Here is a 26,011-nt window from a genome sequence, read left to right as displayed (position 1 = left end):
TTCTTTTTATATATATTTTTGTTATTAATAAGGGTTTTTCTTTTTAATTCTTTTTTTTTAAATAATGAAAATTGGGAGAGGGGGGGGGGGGAGAGGATGGAGAAGGGGACTAGTCCCTAATTGCCTTTTTTTTTTCAATTTCTCTCTTTTTAGGCTTTTGCTTTTATCTAAAAAAGTGGGGTTGAAACATCTAAAAAAATTGAAAAAGTTTGGTGAAAAAAGGAGTATAGTAAGGAGGTAGGAATTTCTCGTCAAATACTATCATCAAAAAGGACATAAATTAAAAGAAGGGGTGGAAGAAAATTTAATAAAGGACTTTGATGTAGTCAATGAGAGTAAACTCTAGCTATGTATCATGTATTTATCCTTGGTGGAATTGTGGACTATATAAGGAGTATAATTAATTTATGTTCGACAAAAGTTGATATTTTAATACGAGTAAAGGTTATTTTTTTTGTATTTGTTACACGAAGTACTAATTATTACTCCCTATTGTTTTATTTGTTATACTTTGTATTATGTAATAAAAACTATGAATTTAAATGTCCTCATGATGACATATTGGTGAAAAGGGGATTTGGGATTATAGCCCTTAGTTTTTTTCTAAATGAATAATAATAATAATAATAATAATAATAATAATAATAATAATAATAATAATGCATATATATAACTAAATTATATCATACACAAATTTGTACGGAGTATTATCAAAGAATTCAAAAAAAAAAGTGCAAAGGGAAATATAGGGACTCTTATCTCATTGTAAACATTACTTTCAATTTTTTTTTATTACAATTATAATGAACAAAACCTTCTTAGGGTCTGTTCACATTTACTTAATTTCAGTTCAGTTCAGTTCAGTTCAACTCCAATCAATTTAGTTCAATTCAGCTCCTAAATTCCTTCTCTCATATAATATTCATTTCAGTTCATTTCAGCTTCAATCAGTTCAGTTCAGTTCAGCTGCGCGCAATCAGTTTAGTTCAGTTCAACTCAGCTCAGTTCAGTAAACGTGAACATGCCCTTATTTCAGCGATTAGCCATGATATGCTTAAATGAATACCGAGTAGGTTTTTTTTAAGTGGAATTAGTCACAAGATCATAACAAAATGCTATAAATAAAATTCGATTCTAAATTTTAGGTATTATATATCTCCTCACGCACATCAACTAACTACTAATATATCTGACGTTTACAGTAACTCTGTAAGTATGTTGATGTGAATATATGATAAACTCCAATTTGTCCCCCTAAACAAGATTATACTAGGAAAGAACAGATCTTGAACATGTGAAGACGAACCAAGACCCCGTGAATCAGTGAAAACAATGAAGCAATTAGCTTATTTCAAGGGAGTCAAAATTGTTTGGTCATGTATAATCTATCTTAGGTCTTGAGATGCATGACAAAAGAGAATGATACAGTTTCCAAGAGACATTACATACATACATACATACATACATACATACATACATACATACATACATACTCTTTATTTTACTCGTTAACTGATAACTTCCACTCATGCTTTGGCTACAATACAAACTTTCCATTCTAACTAATTACATGGTTTATATATAGTTATACTATGCTTAATTAAGATTATGACTAAAATCTCCTTCAAAATTATGTCTTTTATCAATGGTTTCCAAGGTCAATACCGTCTTTTCACTTGAATTATTTAATCTTTTGGTTTTCTTTCCTCATATATATTTTCTACCTTTTTTTTTTTAACTACTGTTTCAACTTCATAATTAATTAGTTTTGTAGAGCACTTATATTGTACATGTACGTACTCCAATAGCTAACTTGCATCGACCTTAATTAATAAGTCCTCAATGGCTAACTAATACGTACTACAAGATTACAACTACTAGTTAGTGTGATTGAATTGAACATGCATGCATGGCTAACTAACACTTACTACTAGCTAGTGTGATTGAATTGAGCATGCATGCATGGCCTTAAACTAGTAGATTGTAAATATTGTCATATATGTTAGTAACCTTTAACTTAATTTTATTAGAGGTTGAATACACTACTACCTTAAATTATAATAGTCATTACCCCCAAAACGTCTTTGAATTTGTTACTAATTGATCTAATAGGCAAAAAAATTAACAAATTTTTCCATAGAATTGAATCTCATCATAGACGAAGCTTAAACTAGTTTAGCATACTTATCTATTTAAATCACATTATATGATTAGTTATTTAATATAGTAACATTTCTTATATTGGATTATTTGACATTCAAACTGAGCTAACTACTATTAGTTATTATAGTGAAAATATGTAAAATGTTAGTCATTCTTATAAAGCTATAATTTTTTTAACTTGTTTGTAACATAACCACCGTTCAAATAAGAAGAACATTTGACGATAAAGAGAGCAATGCCCCATCTGATAGAGTATTTTGCAATCTATAAAAATACAAGTGAGGAATGCATAAATTAAAATAGAATCATTCTCCTCCTATTATAGTTATCGGTTGGTTATTATACCAACACGACATATATTCCTTTAGAAGGAATTTTGAGTCATATTAATTAATGTGAAAACAAACTAGCAAACAAATTTCTTAAATCTTGAGCCTCCCTTACATTGAGTACAATATTATGGAATAATAATTAGTATAATATTGCATTTGATGACTTAATCAAAAGAGTATTTAATTCATTTATAAAATTATTTTAAGAGTAATATTTTAGGGGAAGAATACATGGATGGTTATGGTCCGTACTGCCAAAATCTTTGTCGGGGGCGCTGTGTCGTTTTATATAGTAAAGTTTTTTATATTTTTATTTTCTTTTTTACTATGCTACACATAAACTACTAGTATATCTTCTCTCTCTCTCACTTTTGTAATTTATGAGCCCCTTTTTTGGCAATTTCTCAATAGTATCCTACCTTAGGACAAACATTACTCTCTTGTCCTTATTCACTTCTTTATATTCCTTCCTTTATATTGCTCTCTTTTAATTCATTGAATATCTTGAAAGGACTAATTTTATATGCCGATCTCTAAGGGTAATAAGTACTCCTTTCGTCTCAATTTACATATTCATGATTTAAAACGTGTATGAGGTATGAAAATCAAGTGGCACAAAATGTATGGAGCATACAACATGATTTTGACCTCCTAAACATGTGAGTCGGGATGGGCCTGAGTCAAAGCTTAGCAACGATAGACATGATAATATGACAATAATATTATTTACATCGAACTTGCTTGTAAACTCGAGGATTGGTCCAGTATAACTTACAACAAGTTTGTAGGTAGTTAGGGCATGCGCCTGTTTTTATTGACTGAAATGAGCTGAACTAAATTGAACTGAACTTATTAAAGTTGAACTGAACTGAACTGAACTTATTAGAGTTGAACTAAACTAAACTGAAATAAATATTTTATAAGTGAAGGAAATTAGGAGCTGAACTGAACTGAACTTATTAGAGCTGAACTGAACTGAAAATAATCGTATGAAAACAGACCCTTAGTCACATGGTGTAACATTTTAACCTCATGTCACTACAAAAATTTGGTCTTTTAGCAACAGGTGAAATCCGTTGCTAATTGCTAAAAATCCGTCGCTGGACATAGCTAGCTACGGATATATCAACGGAATCACTCCGTTGGTAAAAACCTTGTCGCTAAATGAATTTAGAGACGGAAAAAAAAAATACGTCGCTGGACTTAGCAATGGAAAAAAAAATCCGTTGCTGGATTTAGCAACGGAAAAAATAAATCCGTCGCTGGATTTAGCAACGGAAAAATAAATCTGTCGCTAGCTTTAGCAACGGATTAAAAAAATTTGTTGCTTTTGAATCCAAAAAAGAGCTGCTATTTGGGTTGACCTCACTCAAGTCAACCCGACTCGACTTTTCTTGAATCTCCAACCGCAATATTGGTGTTAGTAGGAGTCGAACCCGTGACCTCAATGTCAAATAGTGAAACTCGTACCAACTATACCAAATATTATTTGTTAACTTTTACGCACATAATTGATAATAAATGAAAGAAATATTAGAGACGGAATTTAAAATCCGTCTCTAGTTTAGAAACGGAATTTAAAATCCGTCTCTAATGTAGAAACGGATTTTCAAATCCGTCTCTAATTTAGAGACGGATTTAAAAATTTGTTTCTAGTTTAGAGACGGATTGAAAATCCGTTTCTAGTTTAGAGATGAATTTAACTTACATAATTCGTATCTAATGTATGTAATATTTTAAATAATTAGTTTCAAAAATTATCTAGAGACGGAATCAAAAATCCTTCGCTCATATTAGCAACGGAAAAAAAAAAATCCGTCTCTAACTTAGCAACGGAAAAAAAAAATCCGTTGCTAACATAGCAACGGGAAAAAAATCCGTCTCTAAATTTAGCAACGGAAAATAAATCCGTTGCTAGATTCAGCAACGGAAAATAAATTCGTTGCTAATTTAGCAACGGAAAAAAAAAAATTCGTTTCTAATTTAGAGACGGATTTTCAATTCCGTTGCTAATTTAGCGACGAAATTTTTAATTCCATTGCTAATTTAGCGACGGAATTTTTAATTCCGTCTCTAATTTAGAAACGGATTTTTAAATTCCGTCTCTAAATTAATTTAGAGACGGATTTTTTGATTCCGTCTCTAATTTAGAAACGGATAAAATTCCATCGCTAGAATTCTGTTTCTATATGGACATTTTTTTGTAGTGTGTATTTATATAAATAACTTTTAATTTATTTGTATGAGTAATCTCGCTTATTTTACAAGAACAGAAAAATCTCATTATATTCATAAGAGTAACTCTAATTTATCATATCATCGTTAACATCAATTAACTAAAAAAAGTTTTCCCATTTGTTTGTTTGTGAATCTCTCTTCTTTTGTTTTGAATTAAAAATAGTTGCCTTTTTTTTTAGAGTGATCTCATTTTTCATATGAGTAACCTCCATCCACCAAAATAACCTCATTTATTTATCGTCATAACCTCTATAACTCAATTAATCGCAACATAGTTAAATGTGAAGTGGTCACACCAACAACTAATGGTGTGAATGTGTGATTAATCACATATAAAAACTTATGTATTATACTTGTACTGTTGTACATATATATATAATTATTTTAGTTGTAAATATAATTTCAATTTAGTAATACTACGGTGAATATTACGGGTTAACAATTTAACATAGAAGTGATAGAACAATAAATCACAAACAAAAACACTCCTTATTTACTTGTCTCCTGATTTCGTTTATTCATGTCCAATCAATATAAACCATTCCAAATATGATGTGACAGTTTTGACACAAGTATAATTGTATCGGAGTGAGTAAGCACGACCATCGTTATCATGCAATTGCCGTCCTACGCAATTTAATTATTAATTAAGAATTATTAATTACTACTATTGAGTGTGAATTTATGTAATTAATTAAGGGAGTGCAAATTGACATATTTTGATGCATCTTCTGTCGTTTCCCTAAATCAGAATATTAATCCATTTAACGAGGTCTTAATTTGTTCGAATTTGGGTTCATGCTTAGCATTGGATTCCTAGATTCTAATAATATATGCCTTCAAACATTCCCTAATTCTTATCTATTATTCTCTATCATCAAGATCCCAAAGACGGGTAATTGGAATTATTAACTAAGATTGTTCTAATTAAGGTCTAGTATAGCAAAAAAAAAAATTGCAATCGTGGTAACATTCTAAGCATAACACTTGTCAAATTCAAGCACGAAATACTGCACGAAAGAAGTACAAAATTTTACTTTTAATTAAAAAGCGTATTGTATACAACATGTTAATCGACTTTAAATTCACAACAAATGTAAAAACATAATCTTGTCTTGAAAGTATATTTCACAAATTGTTTGACTTCTATGTAACGTGGAATGATTAATTAAGCTCATTGTTACAATACATTATTATTTCAAATAGCCCTTATATAATCTCTCAAGTGAAAAACTAGATAGAAAAATGAACAAGTAAACAAATGTATTGCTGTATTGTTATATTAATTGATTGACTGATAGACTTTTAAGAATACTATATATTTTAGAATTTTGAAATCTCTATAAAAAAGGATCATATATATTTAACAGACACCTAAGCTAGATCAATGCTAATTGAACTTTACAAGTGAACGAGTAAATAATCAATACTAATTCAACTTTATAAGTCAGACTTGTTTATAAAGCCCATAATAAAATCAATCCCACGACTTTCAAGTCAGGAGATCAAACATTACCAATAGGCCAAACCTTATTGCTTGGTACTATCATACTATGCATGTATTGATTGCTTGGGAGCGTTTTAGTCATAAAGTATATGAAGATATAAAGAGTGGACAACTATAAATAAACAATGAAGTAGGCCATGCTAATTGTTTGACACACACATCTACTTCTACTACAAAATTATGATGTAAGAAAAAGTTGTTGTACATTTAAGTTTAATCTATTGGGCAGGATGTCGTTTTTGTAGTTGACAAGCAAGCTACTTCATGTAGGTTGTTGTACAATTTTGCACGGTTTTGGAGATGTTACAAGTGAATAGATCATGGTTTTCAAAAAAAAAAAACAAGTGAATAGATCATGACCACAAAGTAAATTAAAACATTTACAAATTTACGGGAAAATAATTGCCCCTTATGATGTGTAGTATTGAACAACCACCACCGGCCAGTCCACCACCTCCGACACAACCCCACTTTTTTTCGTTTCTTTTAAAGGACGTTAACTGTTAATTTGTTTTTTAAAATAATATGGTAAGTGTACTTCAACGGAAAATATTGAACTTTTTGGCTTTTATGAGATTAAACGAACGATCGTAAAATAAATCTATTACATATGTAACTTACGTATGGTTGTTTTAGACGAGTTATCATATTAAAATTAAAAAAGAAATTAAGAAAAACCCAAAGTAAATTAACCAAGAGTCTGTTTTCTTTAGCTTAATTTCAGTTCAGTTCAGCTCTAATTAGTCCGGTTCCTAATTTCCTTCTCGCATAAACAATTCATTTTAGCTGTATTCAGTTCAGTTTAGCTCCAATCAGTTCGGTTCAGTTCAATTCAGCATAGTTCAGTTCAGTAAATCAGAAGATGCCCTAAAATGAAGAAAAGAAAAACGGATGCATAATTATATTATCCTTATCCAATTATCAGCATGATTTAGTATTAGTAATTTACAAATGACAAGGCTAATCATTTCTACATATTGTCTTTATTAAGGACTCTATTCTAACTAACGCAATTAAAATTCTAATATTTAGGATGGGCGGGCCATAATTGCGAGTTTATGTTAATTTTGATGAACTAAAAACTACTTTAATTAGAGTTGTTCCCCTTTTCTCTCTTTTTATTAAAACTTTACAGTTGGTTTTTTTCAATAGTCAACGAAACTTTACAGTTGTTTTTCTTAGCAAGGCTTAGCTTAATGGTAAATTAAGCTCGATTATATTGTACATTTTCTTATTAAAGTAAAACAAAGGAAGTGATTAAATTGTTGATTACTTATTTAATTACGTACAACTTTACAAGTGCTAAAAGTTTGAGTTTTCATCCAAACTCAATTGAAAATGAAAACTCTTTTTAGCCTAAATATATACTTGATTGAATTGATATATCTCCTCTTCTTTAATATAATGCGAGACAACTTACATGTGCAAAAATGTTATGAAATAAAAGAGAGAATAAGTTGATGAACTGGTTCGATTTTCAAACTGAATTGATGAATTTCGCTGATTTGATCAATGGTTTATCAATAATCATTGTTGAGCATGGAAAAGATCACATAAAAGTAATTTTAATCCTTTTTCAAAGGTTAAATTGCAATATCTATGAAAAATTGATCATCCCCTACTACCCACGGAGTCTTACCAATACGTTACCCTATTGTAATACTATATAAAAGAAAGAATATGTTCCAAGCATTTTTGATAAATACATCTAAATTTTTATTTTACATGAAATCAAACCAATTAATGCTCTTCAACTTACCATAATTTTTTTAAACAAAAATTTCAAGAGTAGTAGTACTATGTAATTTATCAACCAAAATTCTCTCCTCCATAGTCCATACAATTTTTTCTTAGAAGAATATTCTAGTCAATGAACAATGAAGAGCATATCTCACTAAATCATTATACTTTAATTCATCTATCATTTTCTATAATACGCAAAAGAATAATCAAGCTTCTTTTCCCATCACATACAAGTCTAACTAAAATACTAATCCCTATGACCCACAACAACATCATGCCTCCTCCTTCTAATCTACTACTCTATTTGTTTTGTCCTGTTACTTACATTATTAAAGTTTTTATTATATTAAAGTTTGATTAAAATCCCACTTTATATTTAATGTTTTTCTCCCACTCAAGCAATTGTTATTTGCTATACCAAAATCTTTAAATTTGATTATTGCCTTCTTTTCTAATTTTAAAATCTTGGAAGTTTGGCACCATGTGAAAAAAGTGGATATGGTTAAAATACAAGAATTAAAAGTCAACGGATAGAGATTACAGTATAAAATCCACTTCCTTATCATAGCATATAGGTGGCATATCATTAACCATGTAATCTTTTCGGGTTTTTTTTTTTCTACTCACTTATATTTTGTAAGATTTAATTAATAATAAGTTTATAACTGTTTGGGCATAGTCCATTGTCCTAAACCCAGTGACCTGGAATTACGAAAATACCCCTCCATGATCCAGCCCATCATTAGTCAGAGCAAAGTACGAATTTACCCCTAATCTGTCCAATTAATTAAGTACAACTTTTGTCACCTGAAAGTACATCTATAAATAGCTCTCCAATCATTGATGATGGTAACTTTTTTCTAATTCTCTAACCTTCTCTCTCTACTTTCTCTCTCTAAAGTACTCCTTCTCTCTCTACTTTCTCTCACTAGAAAGTACATTCGCTGACTTAAGCATCGGAGGGGCTTTCCCGGGTCACACCCCCGGGGCAGTTAACCTTCTTTCTCTTTTGCAGGCCTAGCTCTCGGACAGCAAGGCATAGCTGAGGGAAATTCGGACATACATTGGACATAGTTCTAGGACATCTTGATTACCCTTACTACCCTAAGACTCCCAAGAGCATTCTGTTTCCAGAAACAGGTGGCGCCGTCTGTGGGGATAACTAACAAAAAGTCATGGTGAACACTAGGCGTCCCCGCAGCACATATCAAGATGCTACTAGAAAAGCTCCGAATCTCTCAGTTTGGCATAAGCATGAAGTCGAGGAAAATATTAGAGGCAAACCCTTATACAAGCTAAGCTCTCATCATTTTACAACTCACTCAAATGAAATGAATAATTCAAGAATCATAGGCAAGCCGAGCCCCCAGCCAGTCTACATTAGGCTCTCGGCATGCCCCACCGAACATCAAGGCCCTCGGCTTGCCTGGCTACCCCCTTGGCCTGCCAGCATACCCCCTCGGCCTGCCTGGCTACCCCCTGGGCATATCAGCATACCCCCTCGGCTTGCCTGGGTACCCCCTTGGCCTGCCAGCATACCCCCTCGGCCTGCCTGGCTACCCCCTGGGCATATCAGCATACCCCCTCGGCTTGCCTGGGTACCCCCTCGGCCTGCCAGCATACCCTCTTGGCCTGCCTGACTACTCCTCGGCCTGCCAGCATACCCCCTAGGCCTGCTTGGCTACCCCCTCGGCCTGCCAGCACATCCCCTCGGCTTGCCTGGCTACTCCCTTAGCATACCTAGCCGAAGTCATGCTTCTGTCAACCGCCTCGGCATACCTAGCCGAGGGCTATGCCTCTAGCTATCATCTCCTCGATATGCCTAGTCGGGGGATATGCTTCTATTAACCATCTCGGCATGCCTAGTTGAGGGTTATGCTTCTATCGTCTCCTCGGCTTTCTCGGCATGCCTAGCCGAGGGCTATGCCTCTACCATCTCCTCGGCATGTCTAGCCTAGGGATATGCTTCTTTCAACCCCCGTTGAAGGTTATGCTTCCATTATCTCCTCAGCATCCTTAGCCGGGGGCTATATATTCTTCTATCAACCTCCTCGGCATGCCTTGTCGAAGGCTATGCCTCTATTGTCTCCTTGGCATGCCTAGCCGAGGGCTATGCTTCTATCATCCCCTCGACATGCCTAGCCGAGGGATATGCTTCTATCAGGCCCTCGGCATGCCAAGCCGACTTAACTTGCCTAGCTAAGAGTAATGCTAAGGTGCAAGCATCCCTCTTGAAGATGAACTTTACAAGATCAAGGAGGTCATTCACTCGAGGGTCTTCCACTCACAAGTTCCAAATAGAAAGGTCCTCAGCTATCCTTCCCCATCTATCATGAATATCTACAAGGTGGAGCCTGCAACCGATATGCTTGGAATGCGGACTTAAGACGTTGTGTCTGAGCAACTTCTCAAATGACAATGATGCCCTAGGGGCAATAAGAGCTTATACTAGAAGATATTTCTTTTTATAGTCCATCATTTTCATTTTTCGAGTTGGTTATCTACATAGCTGCCTAAAGCTCTATCTTAGGAATTCATTATCTTCTCAAAAAGCACCGGGCCTTCCTTCATACAAGACACCCCGGGTCGCTAACTAACATTATCAATAACAAGTTTGTTCCAATGTTTGGGGCAAGATGCTAGCTTATACTCAATGTTTGAGATAGTGTCCTGGCGAATCGCTTAAATAACAAATGGCTCGTTTAGCCCTCAGCCTATCCTAAAAGATGGGATACCCCAGCTCTCATACATCTTTAACTTTGGGCTCCATTAGCCCCTCATCCTATCCCAAAAGTTGGGATAGCCTACCTATTATACATCTAAAACTTAGGGTTCGTTCAACCCTCGGCCTATCCCAAAAGTTGGGATAACCTACATCTCATACATATAAAACAAGGGGCTCGTTTAGCCCTCAAACTATCTCAAGATTTGGGATAACATACTTCTCCTCGGCCTATCCTAAAAGTTAGGATAGCCTAGCTCTCATACATATATAAAAAGGGGCTCGTTTAGCCCTCAACCTATCTCAAAGATTTGGGATAACGTACTTCTCCTCGGCCTATCCTAAAAGTGGGGATAGTCTAGATCTCATGCATATATAACAAGGGGCTCGTTCAGCCCTCAAACTATCTCAAGATTTGGGATAACATACTTTTCCTCGGCCTATCCTAAAAGTTGGGATAGCCTAACTCTCATACATATATAACAAGGGGCTCGTTTAGCCCTCAACCTATCTCAAAGATTTGGGATAACGTACTTCTCCTCGGCCTATCCTAAAAGTTGGGATAGTCTAGCTCTCATACATATATAACAAGGGGCTCGTTTAGCCCTCAATCTATCTCAAGATTGGGGATAATGTACTTCTCCGTCCCTAGCCTATCCCTATGATTGGAATAGCATACCTCTCATCAAGCACACCCCGGGGACTAGCTTCTACAACATCAACAAAATTCAAAAGTTAGAAATAATCATCAAGCTTCAATTAGGAGAAAAATAATTATCTTGGGTTTGTGACAAACTCAAAAACAAGGCATACCCCAGGCTCTCAGCGTCGCTATCTAAGGCTCAGCTCCCGACTTATCTATATCACCCCTCAACCTTGGGTAATTTTTAGCAAAGAGAATGCATGCCGAGATCTTGGCTAATAGAGACCCGGAATTACGAAAATACCCCTCCATGATCCAGCCCATCATTAGTCAGAGCAAAATACAAATTTACCCCTAATCTGTCCAATTAATTAAGTACAACTTCTGTCACCTGAAAGTACATCTATAAATAGCTCTCCAATCATTGATGATGGTAACTTTTTTCTAATTCTCTAACCTTCTCTCTACTTTCTCTCTCTAAAGTACTCCTTCTCTCTCTACTTTCTCTCACTAGAAAGTACATTCGCTGACTTAAGCATCGGAGAGGCTTTTCCGGGTCACACCCCCGGGGCAGTTAACCTTCTTTCTCTTTTGCAGGCCTAGCTCTCGGACAGCAAGGCATAGCTGAGGGAAATTCGGACATACATTGGACATAGTTCTAGGACATCTTGATTACCCTTACTACCCTAAGACTCCCAGGAGCATTCTGTTTCTAGAAACAATAACTAATATTATATGTTATAATGGAATGATTTTAACAAGACCACAAATGATGGCAGGATATTTTTTTTTTATTTTTGTACATAAGCCGTAATATAAAAATTAATTCGAGTGACAAATATACTATGTAATACTCCGTACATCTTTAGAATTGTGTGTTTGAAAAACCATGTTAACTTGTGCTTTTTGCATTAAAATACAATTAATTATGTCTCAATTGGAATTCAATTTATGGCGATTAACTAATGACTCAATAAGACATATGATTATATATACTTGAAAGGGAAAAAAAAATAGTTGAAAAGAAATGAATAATTTGTGAAATAATAATCATAAGATAGAATAAGGTCAAATAATGAAATCTAATCCAAAATCACCTACTCCTACTACGTATATATGATTTGGCCAATTTAATAATTTGATTAATGAAGAATAAACAAGGAAAGTTAGTTGGTAGGACCATAAAACAATATAACTGTCAAATGAAACAGTTGGCGGGAAATAAAAGTCACATGGTTTGATACATTCGCGTGACTGACATTTAGCAGAAGTGAGAATGAGAGGTGTTTTTATGCTCATTCATTCTCTTGCTTTCATTCATTCGTCTAACTTGCAATTTGCTCAACCGTTACGTTGGACTCTCTAACGTAGGACACTCCACTGCCATGTATTTGTTCTTTTCGTTTGAAATCTTATTATCAAATAAAAAATAAACTTAAATGTATTCAAGATTTAGGTCAATTTAATAACGAGTTAAGTTAAACTTAATTAGGAGACTAGAAAACACGCATGCCACCTGATCTCTACTTTGGTTAAGATTTAGCTCAATTTAATAACGAGTTAAGCTGAGCAACTTGCAAAACTCTTAAATCGAAACTAATTATTATTTAATGGACCATTTTCAAGCCTAGTTGAAGTGATGCTCAAATCAAGTTGCATTATTGAGTTTGAAATGGCGGTCAAGTTCGAGTTTTCCAACTTCGAGTTTTCCAAGTTCGAGTTGAGATATAAATATTAACATTGTACCCTTAAAATTGAGATGTGATGGGTGAGTGAGTGACTAAGGATTAGATCAATTAGTCTTTCAATTCAATTACTAATAATAAAATTAAACTATTATTATCGAATGTGAAATCGGGATCTAATTATTAGACATGTGAAGCATACATATTTATCTATCTTTAATTCTTTACAAAGAGAATAGATTACGTGATAAAAGATCGACATGCATATAATAATTTTAAAAAGTAAAAACTACTTATGAGTAGCATTTTGATGATACATAGCATTAATTATGCGGTATATACGCTTTGCGTTCAATGTTGTGAGATGAGTAATGATAATGGTTATTATTGCTATGATTACGCTTTATGTGCATGTGTGTTCCATTCATGCACATGATATTTGCGTCTTTTCTTTACTTTGCAACCTCGTAATCATCTCAGCTAACACCTATACCTTTAACTATATTCATTATGAGGAGCTTAGCTTTTCTTTTTTTTAAAAAATAAAATAAAATAAAAATTATCGTAACCAAAATGTATAAATCAATAAAAGATAACAATGGATAAACAAAATGCAACGTAAAATTAAATGAGTTAACGTAATAAACTTTCGGGTTTATGATAGATAACATCAATAGACAAAATTTAAGTAATGTGGAGCTGAGTACGAAGTACAATCTTACAAAATTGAGACAATGAGAGTAGTAATAATTATCAATTACACTTATCAACTACACTAATTATTACATGTAATGAATAAAACAATTCAAGCCAAATGATCGAGATTGATAATTCAATAGATCAAAAGGAAGAACGTACTTTCAAGAATAATATTTTTGTTAAACGTTGAATGAATTCATAATCATATTCATACTTCCTCCGTTTTAAATTCCTTTAATCAATGTGGGATACTTCACAATTTAAAGGGGAAGAGAGAGGTAGATAAGGATTGAAAAATAAACTCTTGAGACAATGAGAGAAATAGAAAAAAACCATTATTGACTAATAAAAAAACACGTCGAGGTAAATTTTAAAAATGAAGGAAATACAAATAAAAAAAAAGTGACCACATATACTATTTCATTTTCATATAATATACAAGAATGCAACATTTACTAAAAACAAATAATTTTTTCATATAATATACAAGAATGCAACATTTACTAAAAACAAATAATGTTATACATCATGTACAATACATTTTTTCCCCCTTTTGAAGCAGTCAACTCTCTCTATCTCTTTTTCTCATTACATGCACTTTTATCTTTCTCTCTCCATGTAACATTCACAAACAATTTTTGCCTAAAAAATTCGTTTTAAGGTCTTTGCTACACATAATATTCTGTAAAACAGATTTAGATATAATTCTACAACGCGGCTTCAATCCTACCCTAAACGTGATCAAATAAAATACCCCATAACCCTTTTTTCTTCTCCTCTTTTTCTATACGGAACAAATTACATATTCATGTACTAATCAATTCACTTTAATTTAATCATACTTTTCTTACATTTTTTTATTTTTAATTTTTTTTTTTCTCATTTTTAAAGAAGCCCTCCCAAAAATAGTTTCCCCGTAGGGTTGGAGAAAAGTGTAGGGTACCTTTATCCTTGGAGGTATTAAAATTGGCGGTTTGTGGGACCCTTAAAAAATGAGAGAATTAGGGAAATTTGTATTATTATACAAATACTTTATTAAAAAAAAAAAACTATATTATACAAATACTAGTATTACTATTACTAGTATTTCTCACCTTTCTACTTTTATTATTAGTAAGAGGTGTGTGGAAAGGACATCGAGCTTTGGACCTTATTGGAACAGTGGGCCCAACTTTCGGCCTACTTCTGTCTCCCCTTCCCTTCTCCTATGCCATTTTTGGGCCCTTTTTCTTTTTTTAATCATTTTTCTTTTTTCCTAAGATCAATGGCTGGCCCACCATGCAATCATTACTTCTCAATCATTTTCTTTCTTTTATTTTTTTTTTTGTTACTTTTTTATTTTCTAATTTCTTTTGTTTTGTCTTATTAGATCCTATCTTATGGAATTTATTTTGGTGGATTAAAATGTGCGTCATCTTTACGTCTTCTATGACATCAGATCATGATCATGGTCAGTATATTCGGATCCGGGTCAAGTTGGCATGTGGTTGGCTCACATTATAAAACCCAAGTCCAATTAGTCTAGGGACCTAGGGTTGTATACTTATGTTACAAGTTGAGTACTACTATAGTAGTCATGGTATTAATATACTATTATAAAATTCGATCACTCACAGCAACAATTGAAAAGGGAGTGAAACCTAATCACCTCTAATTGAACCTCAAATTTAAATTAGCCTAAAGGGTGAACCGAGTATATATATATATATATATATATATATATATATATATATATATATATATATATATATATATATATATATATATATATATATATATATATATATAAGGAATATGCATGCCTTGAATCGATAGCCTTGGCCCTAGCTTGAGTCAGGAGCTAGGAGTCGAAAACTAGGAAGAAGTAGGGCAAGTCACGTCCATGCCTTGAGGAGACATACAAATATATTTCTTGTTAATTTTACATTTATTATGTGTTCTATCTTGTATCCGATATAATAATATATTACTCCTTTCATCTCTTAAAAATTATTAGAGAATCACTAGAGAAAAAAATAAATAAAAAGAATAGTTGAAGATGGAGAGAATAGGGCAGCTAATTTAAAAGCTTTAGAAATATCGATATAATCAAAATGTGCACTCCATAATATGAGGAAGCTAGGTATATATGATGATGTTGCATGTTACTTGCACCTCTCATTAACCTCATTCAATAGCAAATTTCCAATGACATGATCTACCAGTGGAATTTTACTACTCGTAATTCAAAGCATTTTAAAGTTACATAGTAAATATATTCTTAATCTTATAATTACCGTCATTATTTTCTCTTGAAGAATTGCTTCAATATTATGACTTAATGAAAGTAGGGTTGTACCAATTATTAATCTTAAGGGCCTGTTATGATATGATTATTTTATTTCAGTTTAATTCAGCTCTAATAAATTCAGTTTAGTTAATAACAAGCCCTTTTGATACGATTATTTTCAGTTTAGTTCAGCTCAATTCAGTCAATCAGAATAGGCTCTTAAGTATGTATCACCTCAACAAATTTATTTACAAACTTAATTAGCTACTCACAATGACAACGACATTGATTGTATATAGTATGAAATTATGAATTGTACCAAAATGAAGAGCATATATATGATACAACTATATATACAAATAGGTTTACAAAACTATAACTAAATAATTAAGTGATGTGCAGTATTATACCTGCCTACCACATGTCCCCAAATAATCAAGATGATTATCATTGTTCCATGATCTTAACACAATCTTAGGTTTATTAGTTGCTTTTGTTTTGACTTGGTAGGTTGCTAAATGATATTTCAACTTTAGTACTCGGATTTTATCATGAAATAATTTGACAATTTAGGGTCAACTTTAATATCCTCCACATTTTGAAGAAAAAAAATCTCCATAATTCCATCTTGACTTGTTGACTACACACTTGTGCAATGGCTTTTTACTTTTGTTTAATTGGAAGTTAGTTAGGTGAATTATTTCTTAATCAAATAATTATTTTTGGCGGTTCACAATCTAATTATTATCCTTAGTTTGTCATTGCCTAAGCTACTTGCTCAAAACACGCTTACATCATCTGACCTTTTTATACTATCTTTGGTTCGCAATACTTACGATAAAGAAATATTTTATATCTCATAATTAATACCCTTTATTGCGAATAATGTAAACCGGAGGTAGTATATATATATATATATATAATATATATATATATATATATATATATATATATATATATATATATATAATATATATATATATATATATATATATATATATATATATATATATATATATATATATATATATATATGAAATTTTCATTTTTACCACCTTCAAATAATGACTTTGTCGAATTTATCACCTCCAAAAAAAAAACATTTACTTTACCACCTCATAAAAAAATTAAACATCAGTTTTACCACCTCATCTGAGCTCAGGTGACGGAAAACGCTTGTGGGGCCCAGCATAACGGCTAGTTTTTGATTTTTTCCCAAATTTCTCTCGATTTCCCTTTTATTTAAACCTAGTTCTTCATTTGTACACCAAATTCTTGCAGATTGGAGATTAATTTTTGCGATTTTCTTCACAAATCAGTATTTTTGGGCAACCTTAACAATCCCAAACCCTCTAATTATCAAACAATCAATTGAACTCCTCGACAACAAGCATCAAAAAGGTAAGCCATTGTCGTTAATTCTCTAGCAATTTTCGTGATTTCTGTTGTAATTTTTTGGCAATTCGTTGCGTGATTATGTTGCATTTGCTAAGAGTAATTGAAATTGGGCGTTTTGTGAGGTCAATTAAACCCCAATTTCAATTAAAATACTTAGGGTTCATGTAAGATTAAATTAGATTGGGGGTTTTTGTTATGTGAATTGGCTACTGAAATTAGGGTAATATTATGGTGATTGTGTTCAAATACAATTAATTTCATTCTTGTTCTTACTGAATTTCAGAAGGGAATGTCTTCAGTTAGCATGTCACCCTCAAAGGAGAAAAAATGTCAATGTGGAGTTCCAATGTCTAGGCTGACTGCTTGGACTAGGGAGAACCCTGGACGCAAGTTTAGGACCTGCAAATTCTATGATCCTGTGACTGAGTCAAGGGGGTGTAAAGCTTTTGAGTGGGTGGATCAACCAGATGGAACACCTTGGCAAACAGAGGTGATTAACAACTTGCTGCTGGACAAGAAACTAATGAAGGGGGAGCTGAATGACATGAAGAGGGAAGTTGATGATGTTAGTGGACAAAGGAGGTGCTTGCTCAATGAGATTGACAGCTTGAAGATGAAATGCAAAGCTCTTAGCTCAGACAGGAAGAAGATGATCAAGGAAGTGCATGGCAGCAATGCAACAACAAAGAAAATGCTCACAGTACATGCTATTGTTGTGTTTTGTTGTTTTGGTTTGGTACTGGCTATGTATTTTAGATCTTAGGTTCATTTAGGAATGCTTAGAAACAAAAAAAATCCCCAACTTATGTTGTATTTTGTTGAATTATTATGTGTGGATGTTGGGATGACATTTCTTGTACTACTTTTAACTAAATCAATGAGAAATGGAACTTTTTGGTAGAAACATATCACATTTCGTATTAGTACTTGCAACACAATGTTTTTAATTGTTTTACATTGGCTGAGACAAAAGTTAAGGCACCTTTGTGCAAAATCATTGTTCAACTACCAAATATACTGCCTACTATACACATGTGTAGTTAATAAACTTGGCTGTCTATTACAAAATACTAATGAGTAGACCTAGGGTCACAATTGATTGAGATCCTTGTCCTTCTTGCTTGTCATTACATGAAGCTTGGACCTGGTCTGTATTTTGACTTTGGGAGGAGTAGTTGTTGGCACTCTTGTGGGCTGACTCAGGCTCCTGTTGCTCCTGGTAACAGGCTGAGTTGGCAAAGGCTCTGTTCTTGTTGCAGGCTGGCTTGACACAGCAGTTGCAGGTGCAGCATTACTTGACCCAGCCTGTGCTGTTGTTGGAGGCTGATATTGTGGCAACTTCAGTGCAGCCTGCAATCACAGTATGACAAGACTCAGAAACAAAGCCACTAAATACACTCAAGTCACAAAATACACAAAATACCTGTCTTGCTGCTTTCTCTTCACTTTTCTTTCTCTGTTCCTTAAGCCAAGGAGTCTGCATCTGTGGCCTCCCACCCTTTGGATTTGTTGCAGGTAGGTTAGGCTGTTCTGGTGCTGCTTCAGCCTTGCATGTTTTGGCAAAGTGGCCAAACCCACCACAGTTCTTGCATTGTTTCTTCACCTTTGGCTTCTTGCCCTCAGGTGCTGCAGAAGTGCCCTCCCCTGGTTCAAGCTTTCTCTTTTTTGCCTTAGGTCTTCCTGGCTGCACTTTCAGCATAGGTGGCAAAGGCTGTCTGAGCTTGACCTTTTCCCAATTCTTAGGGCCAGGCATTGGCTGTATTGGGTTCTCATATGCAGCCAAGTATGTCACCCTATAGTAATGTGGGTGCACATACAACTCAGGATCATCCCTTTTGTCCATTATGCAAGCAAATGCATGGACACAAGGTATTCCTGTCAACTCCCATCTATAACAAGTGCATTTTCTCTCTTGTAGATCCACAATGCACTGATCATCCTTGTATTTCACCTCATAAATTTCATCCCTTGAAGCTGTAACCTCACATGTCCTGGCATACTTCTCCAACCCATCAAAGACTTTGTTGACAAATGGGGTTAGTAAACCTTCCCAAGACTTTGCTGCCTCCCATTTGTCATTACTCCTCTTCATCATATATCTTCTAAGCCATTCCATTTGAGTTAGAATAGGCTTGTCTCTGGCATCTCTAATCACTGCATTAAATGTCTCACACATGTTGTTTAACAACATGTTAGACTTGCAGTTTGTAGAGAAAGCATGCCTTGACCAGTGCTAGGGGTCAATGTTTGACAGCCACTGGTATGCTTCTTCATCCAAAAAATTGATACTTTCCATAGCAACTTCAAACTCAAACTGATACAACCACACACATGACAACCATTCAACACAACATAGACACATGGCATACAGTTTTCACAAAATAGAAAGACATGCAAATATGTGCAAAACTAAATGTTCCTAGCATACATTATAGTTCACCATAAAACTGACATAAAAGAACCTAAATAGAAGCTTACCAGAGTGCTTGCCCTAGCAGCAGCCCAGAACAATTCCTTGAAAGTTGCACAATGAAATTTCAGTTTGAAATTTGACCAAATATGCCTCACACAAAATCTGAGCTCAGCTTTGGGGGCCACATCTGCAAATGCTTCTATGAGACCCTACACACAAGGCAAAACTAACAAGTTAGTGTACAGAAAATTCAAATAAAGCAAAGTAATTTAAACACAAACACAACCCACTTACTTTCTGTCTGTCAGACATAAAAGTCAAGCCATCTCCTTGGTCATACACACAAAGTGCCCTGAGCAAGCTCTCCAGAAACCAGCACCAGCTGTCCTTGTTCTCAATCTCTGCAGTTGCCCAAGCAATTGGGAAGATGGCATTATTGCCATCTTTTCCAACTGCAACCAAGATCTGCCCAGGGTATGCCCCTTTTAGATGGCACCCATCCACCCCAATTACTGGTCTGCAACCAGAAATGAATCCATCCCTAAGTGCAGCTAAGCACACAAACATCCTCATAAAAATTGGTCTTTCAATTTGATTAATATCATCCACCACCACATTACACTCACTCCCTGGGTTCCATTTCAGCAGTGCCTTCCCATAGTCCCAAACCTTTGAGTATTGCTCTGATGAAGAGCCATATATTATAAGCTTTGCCCTGCTTCTAGCCAACCAAGCCTTGGAGTATGTAATTTTGATCCCCAAGTCATTCAAGGCCCTGTCCTGAATCTGTTTAATCTTCCATCTGGGGTTGCCCCTGAACTCCTCCAAGTACCTGTCAGCAAGGAACTCTGCTGTCACCTTGTTGTTCATTTTACTCCTAACACACCTATGCTTCAGCCTTAGTGTCTTAATTTGCCAAGCCTCTGATTTCACAAGCCTTGTTGCATAAAACTTGAACCTACACCTAACACCCTTACTACATGTACACTTCACTATCCTACAACTGTTCTTGTTATACACACACTTGCATTTCCTTTTGCAATATGTTGTTAGCCTCTTTGAATCATTGTGAAGAAGGTAATACTCATACCTATTTTCAATTGCATGTTGTCTCAAAGCTTTTCTCATTGTTTGCACATCACTGAACCTTTGACCAACTACAAATTTGATAGCCCTTTCAAAGTCTGTCTTAGGGTTAAACCAAGTAACACTACCCTGATCATCATCTGAATCACCTTCCACACTCTTTAGCTCATCAGAATCACAAGCTGCCTCCTCTTCAACCCTCACTTCAATTTTCTGTAGATTTCTTTCTATGTCAAACCCTGTGTCCTCATCATCACTTTGATCCCCTCCTTCAGTAACTCCCCTCAAACTGCCTTTCACCTCACTGTTAATATGGTCTAAATTTTTCTTCAACCACTGTTCATCATCATCAGAGTATAAGTCCTCCTCTCCCTCATCAACTTCTAAATCAAAATCACTCAACTCAGAATCAGAAGACTCTGTATCACCATCCTCATCAGTAAACACATCACTGTCATCCCTTAAGCTCCTCACTCTTTCTTTTATTTTTCTCACTAAATTAGCAAAATTTCCAGTCTCATCCCCAACCTTAGCCTTACCCTTATCTGCAGCAGTGAGTTTACCCTTCCCTTTATGTGTATTAGCATTCACTTTCTCTGCCCTAGGAAGCCTCTCCTCAGCCTCTCTGTCATGTATAACAATGCCTTTTAACCTAGGGCTTCTCCTAAATGGCTCTTCTTCAGTGGGCTTACTAAGTTCTGGGCTGGGTTTATGTACTTTAGGCCCACCAAACCTCTTTTTCAGTTCCTTCCTTTGTGCAGGGGTTAGCTCATTCCCAGCTATACATTTGAAGGGTGTTTTGTTAGTCCCTTCAATTGGCTCATGACTGGTAACATACATCTCACATGCCCCCTCTTTGTTCACAGACTCTAGGAAACCATTCACCTCACCATCAACAAGCTCCCTTTTACCATTCACCCAAGACTTGCCCTTTTGTTTATACCAGCAACTAAACCCCCTAGGAACCTTCACATTCACATACACAAACCCATGTATAGCTGCTTGCCTCAAAAAGTGTACATCTATCTTATTTTTTTCCACTTTTCTCATCCAATAAACCCACCCACCATCCCAAGTTAACACCCTCCTATTTTTACCAGCTAAAGAAGGTATAAAGGCACCCCCTACTGTAATTTTTAAGTCCACTGTGTCCATTCTGTAACAACACCAACAAAAGCACACACAACAATAACCAATTTCAGTAATTACAGTAAACAACAACAACCAATTCACCAATTACAGCAAGTAAAAGCAATTCACATTGACTATGCACTAAATTAACAGTAAACAAGTAAATCTAATTAACTAATTATTTAACAAATGCACACTCTAATTCAGTCAAAGATTCGCATAATTAGGGTTTATAATACTTTAATTCACAGATTCCCAAAAAAGGCATACTTTACCCCAATTGACAACCATAAATCCAACGAAATGTACTAATAAAGGGTTTAAAGTACCTCTTGTAGTCAGGAATCTCGATTTCTGTCAGCAAATTACCAAGCTTTTGGTCCCCTCACCCTGTGGAAGATGACAAGAGAAGCTGATGTGTTGCAATTTTGTGGTTCCAGCTCGATTTCAACCACCCAAATTGATCTAGGGTTTCAGTTTTTACAGAGAGAAAGAGAAAAATCAAAGGAGAGAGAAGCAGTTACAGTGAGAATCAAGAAAAATCAAAGGAGAGAGAGACGAAAATTGATGAGGAAGTGAGAAATTTGGTGAGACATTGATTATGGAAGGTGGAAGGTGAGAAAAGGAGGAGACAGAGGGAAATCGATTTTAAAAGAATTAAATTGGAGGGAAGTGACAGTTAACTGGGCCCCACAAGCGTTTTCCGTCACCTAAACTCAGATGAGGTGGTAAAACTGATGTTTAATTTTTTTATGAGGTGGTAAAGTAAATGTTTTTTTTTGGAGGTGGTAAATTCGACAAAGTCATTATTTGAAGGTGGTAAAAATGAAAATTTCCATATATATATATATATATATATATATATTTCGATACTACATCATGAATACTACCTTCTCATCATGTTTCAACAATTTCTATCGGACAATTGACTTTCCTTGTGCTCACGAATGTCACGTTACACATAGGTATATTTTTTTTATTTATTTCACATTTTTTGTTTGTTAGGAATCCAAATTTTAAAGAAAGCTCTTTCCATAAGTTTCCAAGAATCCAACTCTCACAAGTCACAATCTTGATGAAAGACCCTTGATATGCAAAATGAACATTTACCAACTTAAAATTATAAATCGGTTAGGTTTCTCATTGTAACCCTATAATATTGATCAATGGAAATCACTCTAATCAAGGAGTTTATATTATCTGACATAAGATATGTACAAAAATTTCAATGGAAATCACTCTAATCAAGGAGTTTATATTATCTGACATATACAAAAATTCTCACCCTGCAACCCACCGGCGGGATATACAAAGTTTTTCATGCTTCCGCAAGCACACATATAGATTTTTTTTTCTTTTCTCAAAGTTTTTTTTAGAATCTTTATGTAACCTTGCGCCTCCTACCAACAGTAGCAATCGCGAAAAGCCTCCTCCATCGTTGTTGGCAATCGCATACACTACCGCCTCCCACTACTGGAAGTAACCACATCTGCCAACCTACTTCATGTGCTGCACTCTATTTCCACCTCCCCATGACCAACAATGACTCTTACATTGTCTCATTGGTTTTTTTTTTTTTTTTTTTTTTACACATAATCACATAGATTTTGTTTTGGTGGTGGTATATCACAATAAGGTCAACTTTTGCACAGCTATCAAATTAGCTCCTTTTATTGTTGCAACACTTGGAATCTTTGTGGAGTATTAATTTTTGCTATCTGGTTTCTCTTTTGAGAATTGATTAATTTCAAGCGGTGGAATTTAATCTTTTCTTGCGCAATTTTATTTGTTTTTCTTCAACTGTGATTTCATGTAGTAGTGTAGTGTCTTCTCCCCGATGATGGTTTGATCCCTTAGCTTCTTCTTCTCTGGATCTGCAACTTAGCCCAAGTCTGTGTGCGGCTCTTCTCCGTCTCCTCCCGCCTAGCAGTGCTTATCTCTACTCTACGTATGTCATGAATGTTGCTTCTCAACGTCATCACCGGCACATGTCTACTACTTCCCTTTTGATCATGGGTTACCATACTATCCTTACCGTTCGATGCGTGATTCAGATCCAGTCTGAGCATCCGATTTTCTCCCGCTCCGACTGCGGGGGTGTGATAGAGAATATCCATAGAATATTCTCATCTTAGGTTTAGGATATATTTTGTATAAGATTATCTTTGATATCTATACATATCTTATGTTACCTAATATGATTAGGTTTCTCATTGTAACCCTATAAATATTGATCAATGGAAATCACTCTAATCAAGGAGTTTATATTATCTGACAGTTCCATTAGATGGTCATTGGAAAATAGTCAAAATACGAAGTTTTGTTTAGTTACCAAGTTGTTTCTATTGGTATAATTAAGATTATTTGCTTGTATTTTGTGAGCATAACAAAAAAGAAATGATCTAAACAATACCTTGTAATGTATAATGAGTGTATGTTGAATATTCTCTACATTCGTTGTTGACATTATTATTTAAATAGTTATAAACCTTATATATGGTAATATGTATTTGAAGACCATTTCGTTTTCGTTTTCGAATTCTCCTTCTCAATGATTCTTTAAAGTAATATCAAACAAATATATATGACAACATATGTAAGAATTCTAAGTTTACAAAGCACTATATTTGAATGTTGACTAATGTGTAATATTCATAATTTTGTTATATATTTCGTATATTTTTTTCCTAAAGGATTTAGGAATTCTTCTCGTGAAGGGATTTTTTTTTATTCTTCCGTTTTCTTACTAGTATAAAGAATAAAAAAAAAAAAAAAAAGAAAAGAAAAGAAAAAATGTGTTAAAAAAAAAAAATAGAATTAGGCCCAAAAGTTTGACAATTGCTATATTGGGCCAGGACTATAGGACTATAGGTGTCAAGTTCTTAGTACGGGCTTCATTTGTCATAATCAAACCAATTGACCTTGGTAGTCTATGCTACATACTCAACAAGTCGATATTCCCATTTTTTAAAAACTAATGGCCAGTTCTCTTACGTCGAAATTCAGTTCAGCTCAGTTCAGTTCAGTTTAGCTCAGCTCCTAATTTCCTTCTCTTATAAAATATTCATTTCATTTCAGTTCAGCTCAATTCAGTTCAGTCAATGAGAATATGCCCTAAAAGTATTTCATTGATTGTTGAAACTTCTTTGCCATCTACTCCGTAAAATATAAGTCAAAACTAAAAATTAGAAAATAAATATCGAATAGAATAAAAAAGTATTTTTATTCTGAAAAATCACCATCATTGTTTATATTCTGTATGAAGTATTAGACACAAGAATCTTGTCTATCGTCTTGACGTTTTTGCATCATGGTTTGATAATCTTTTACTAAATTAAACAAAACATTGAATTTTTTTTTTAATTTATTTTTAAATTTCAATTAGACCTTGCATTATTTGACACAAATAACACAATCAACACCTAATGCTCAAATTGCTTACAATTGACATTTAACACTTCTATCACCTATAAAATAAAGGCTACATTACACTTACTTTAATTAACCAATTATTCCAAATTGAGTAAATTGTGGAAGGTGATTCCACCATTGTTTGCCTAATTACCATGTCCTAACATAGTCATTGACTCATTGTACAACTTGTACAATTTATTACTCCGTAGTCTGTAATATACAACATGATTTTTCATAAGTTATTATTGAGAAAAGCCTTGTTAATATGTCAAATAAACAAGGATCGTTTATATGGGGGTGTACAACCGTTGCAAAAAACTCTGTTAATAGTTCCGTTTTGTTAAAATAACCCCGTTTTTATCTATCTAGTTTTTTTACGTCATCTGGGTAAAGGAGTCCAAACATCAAATTTGAAAGTCGCGTTCTCAAACTTAGACAAAAATGGAGAAGAGATAAGGAGGAGAGCTTGCTGATCGTGTTTTGCAGCTTCCTCAGGGACGAAATGTGGCAGATCTTGTGATTCTTAAGTTCAGGACAGAACGGGATTGAATTTTAATTTACCGTCAAC

At 34.2% G+C, this 26,011-nt stretch overlaps 1 protein-coding gene across 1 annotated transcript; it reads right to left on the bottom strand.

Moving 5' to 3' along the window:
* Positions 1-18,488: 18,488 nt before the first annotated feature.
* LOC110691088 lies at positions 18,489-19,669 on the bottom strand. The gene is made up of 2 exons (XM_021868021.1): positions 18,823-19,669; positions 18,489-18,749 (listed from the first exon to the last, which is right to left on the bottom strand). The coding sequence occupies exons 1-2, from the start codon at positions 19,588-19,590 to the stop codon at positions 18,489-18,491; spliced, it is 1,029 nt and encodes a 342-aa protein (XP_021723713.1). The 5' UTR covers positions 19,591-19,669.
* Positions 19,670-26,011: the final 6,342 nt, after the last annotated feature.

This window comes from Chenopodium quinoa, unplaced genomic scaffold (assembly GCF_001683475.1).
Source record: "Chenopodium quinoa cultivar QQ74 unplaced genomic scaffold, ASM168347v1, whole genome shotgun sequence".
NCBI lineage: Eukaryota > Viridiplantae > Streptophyta > Magnoliopsida > Caryophyllales > Amaranthaceae > Chenopodium > Chenopodium quinoa.
The sequence above is the reverse complement of the archived record's forward strand: the minus strand, read 5'-3'. Positions and strand labels throughout refer to the sequence as shown.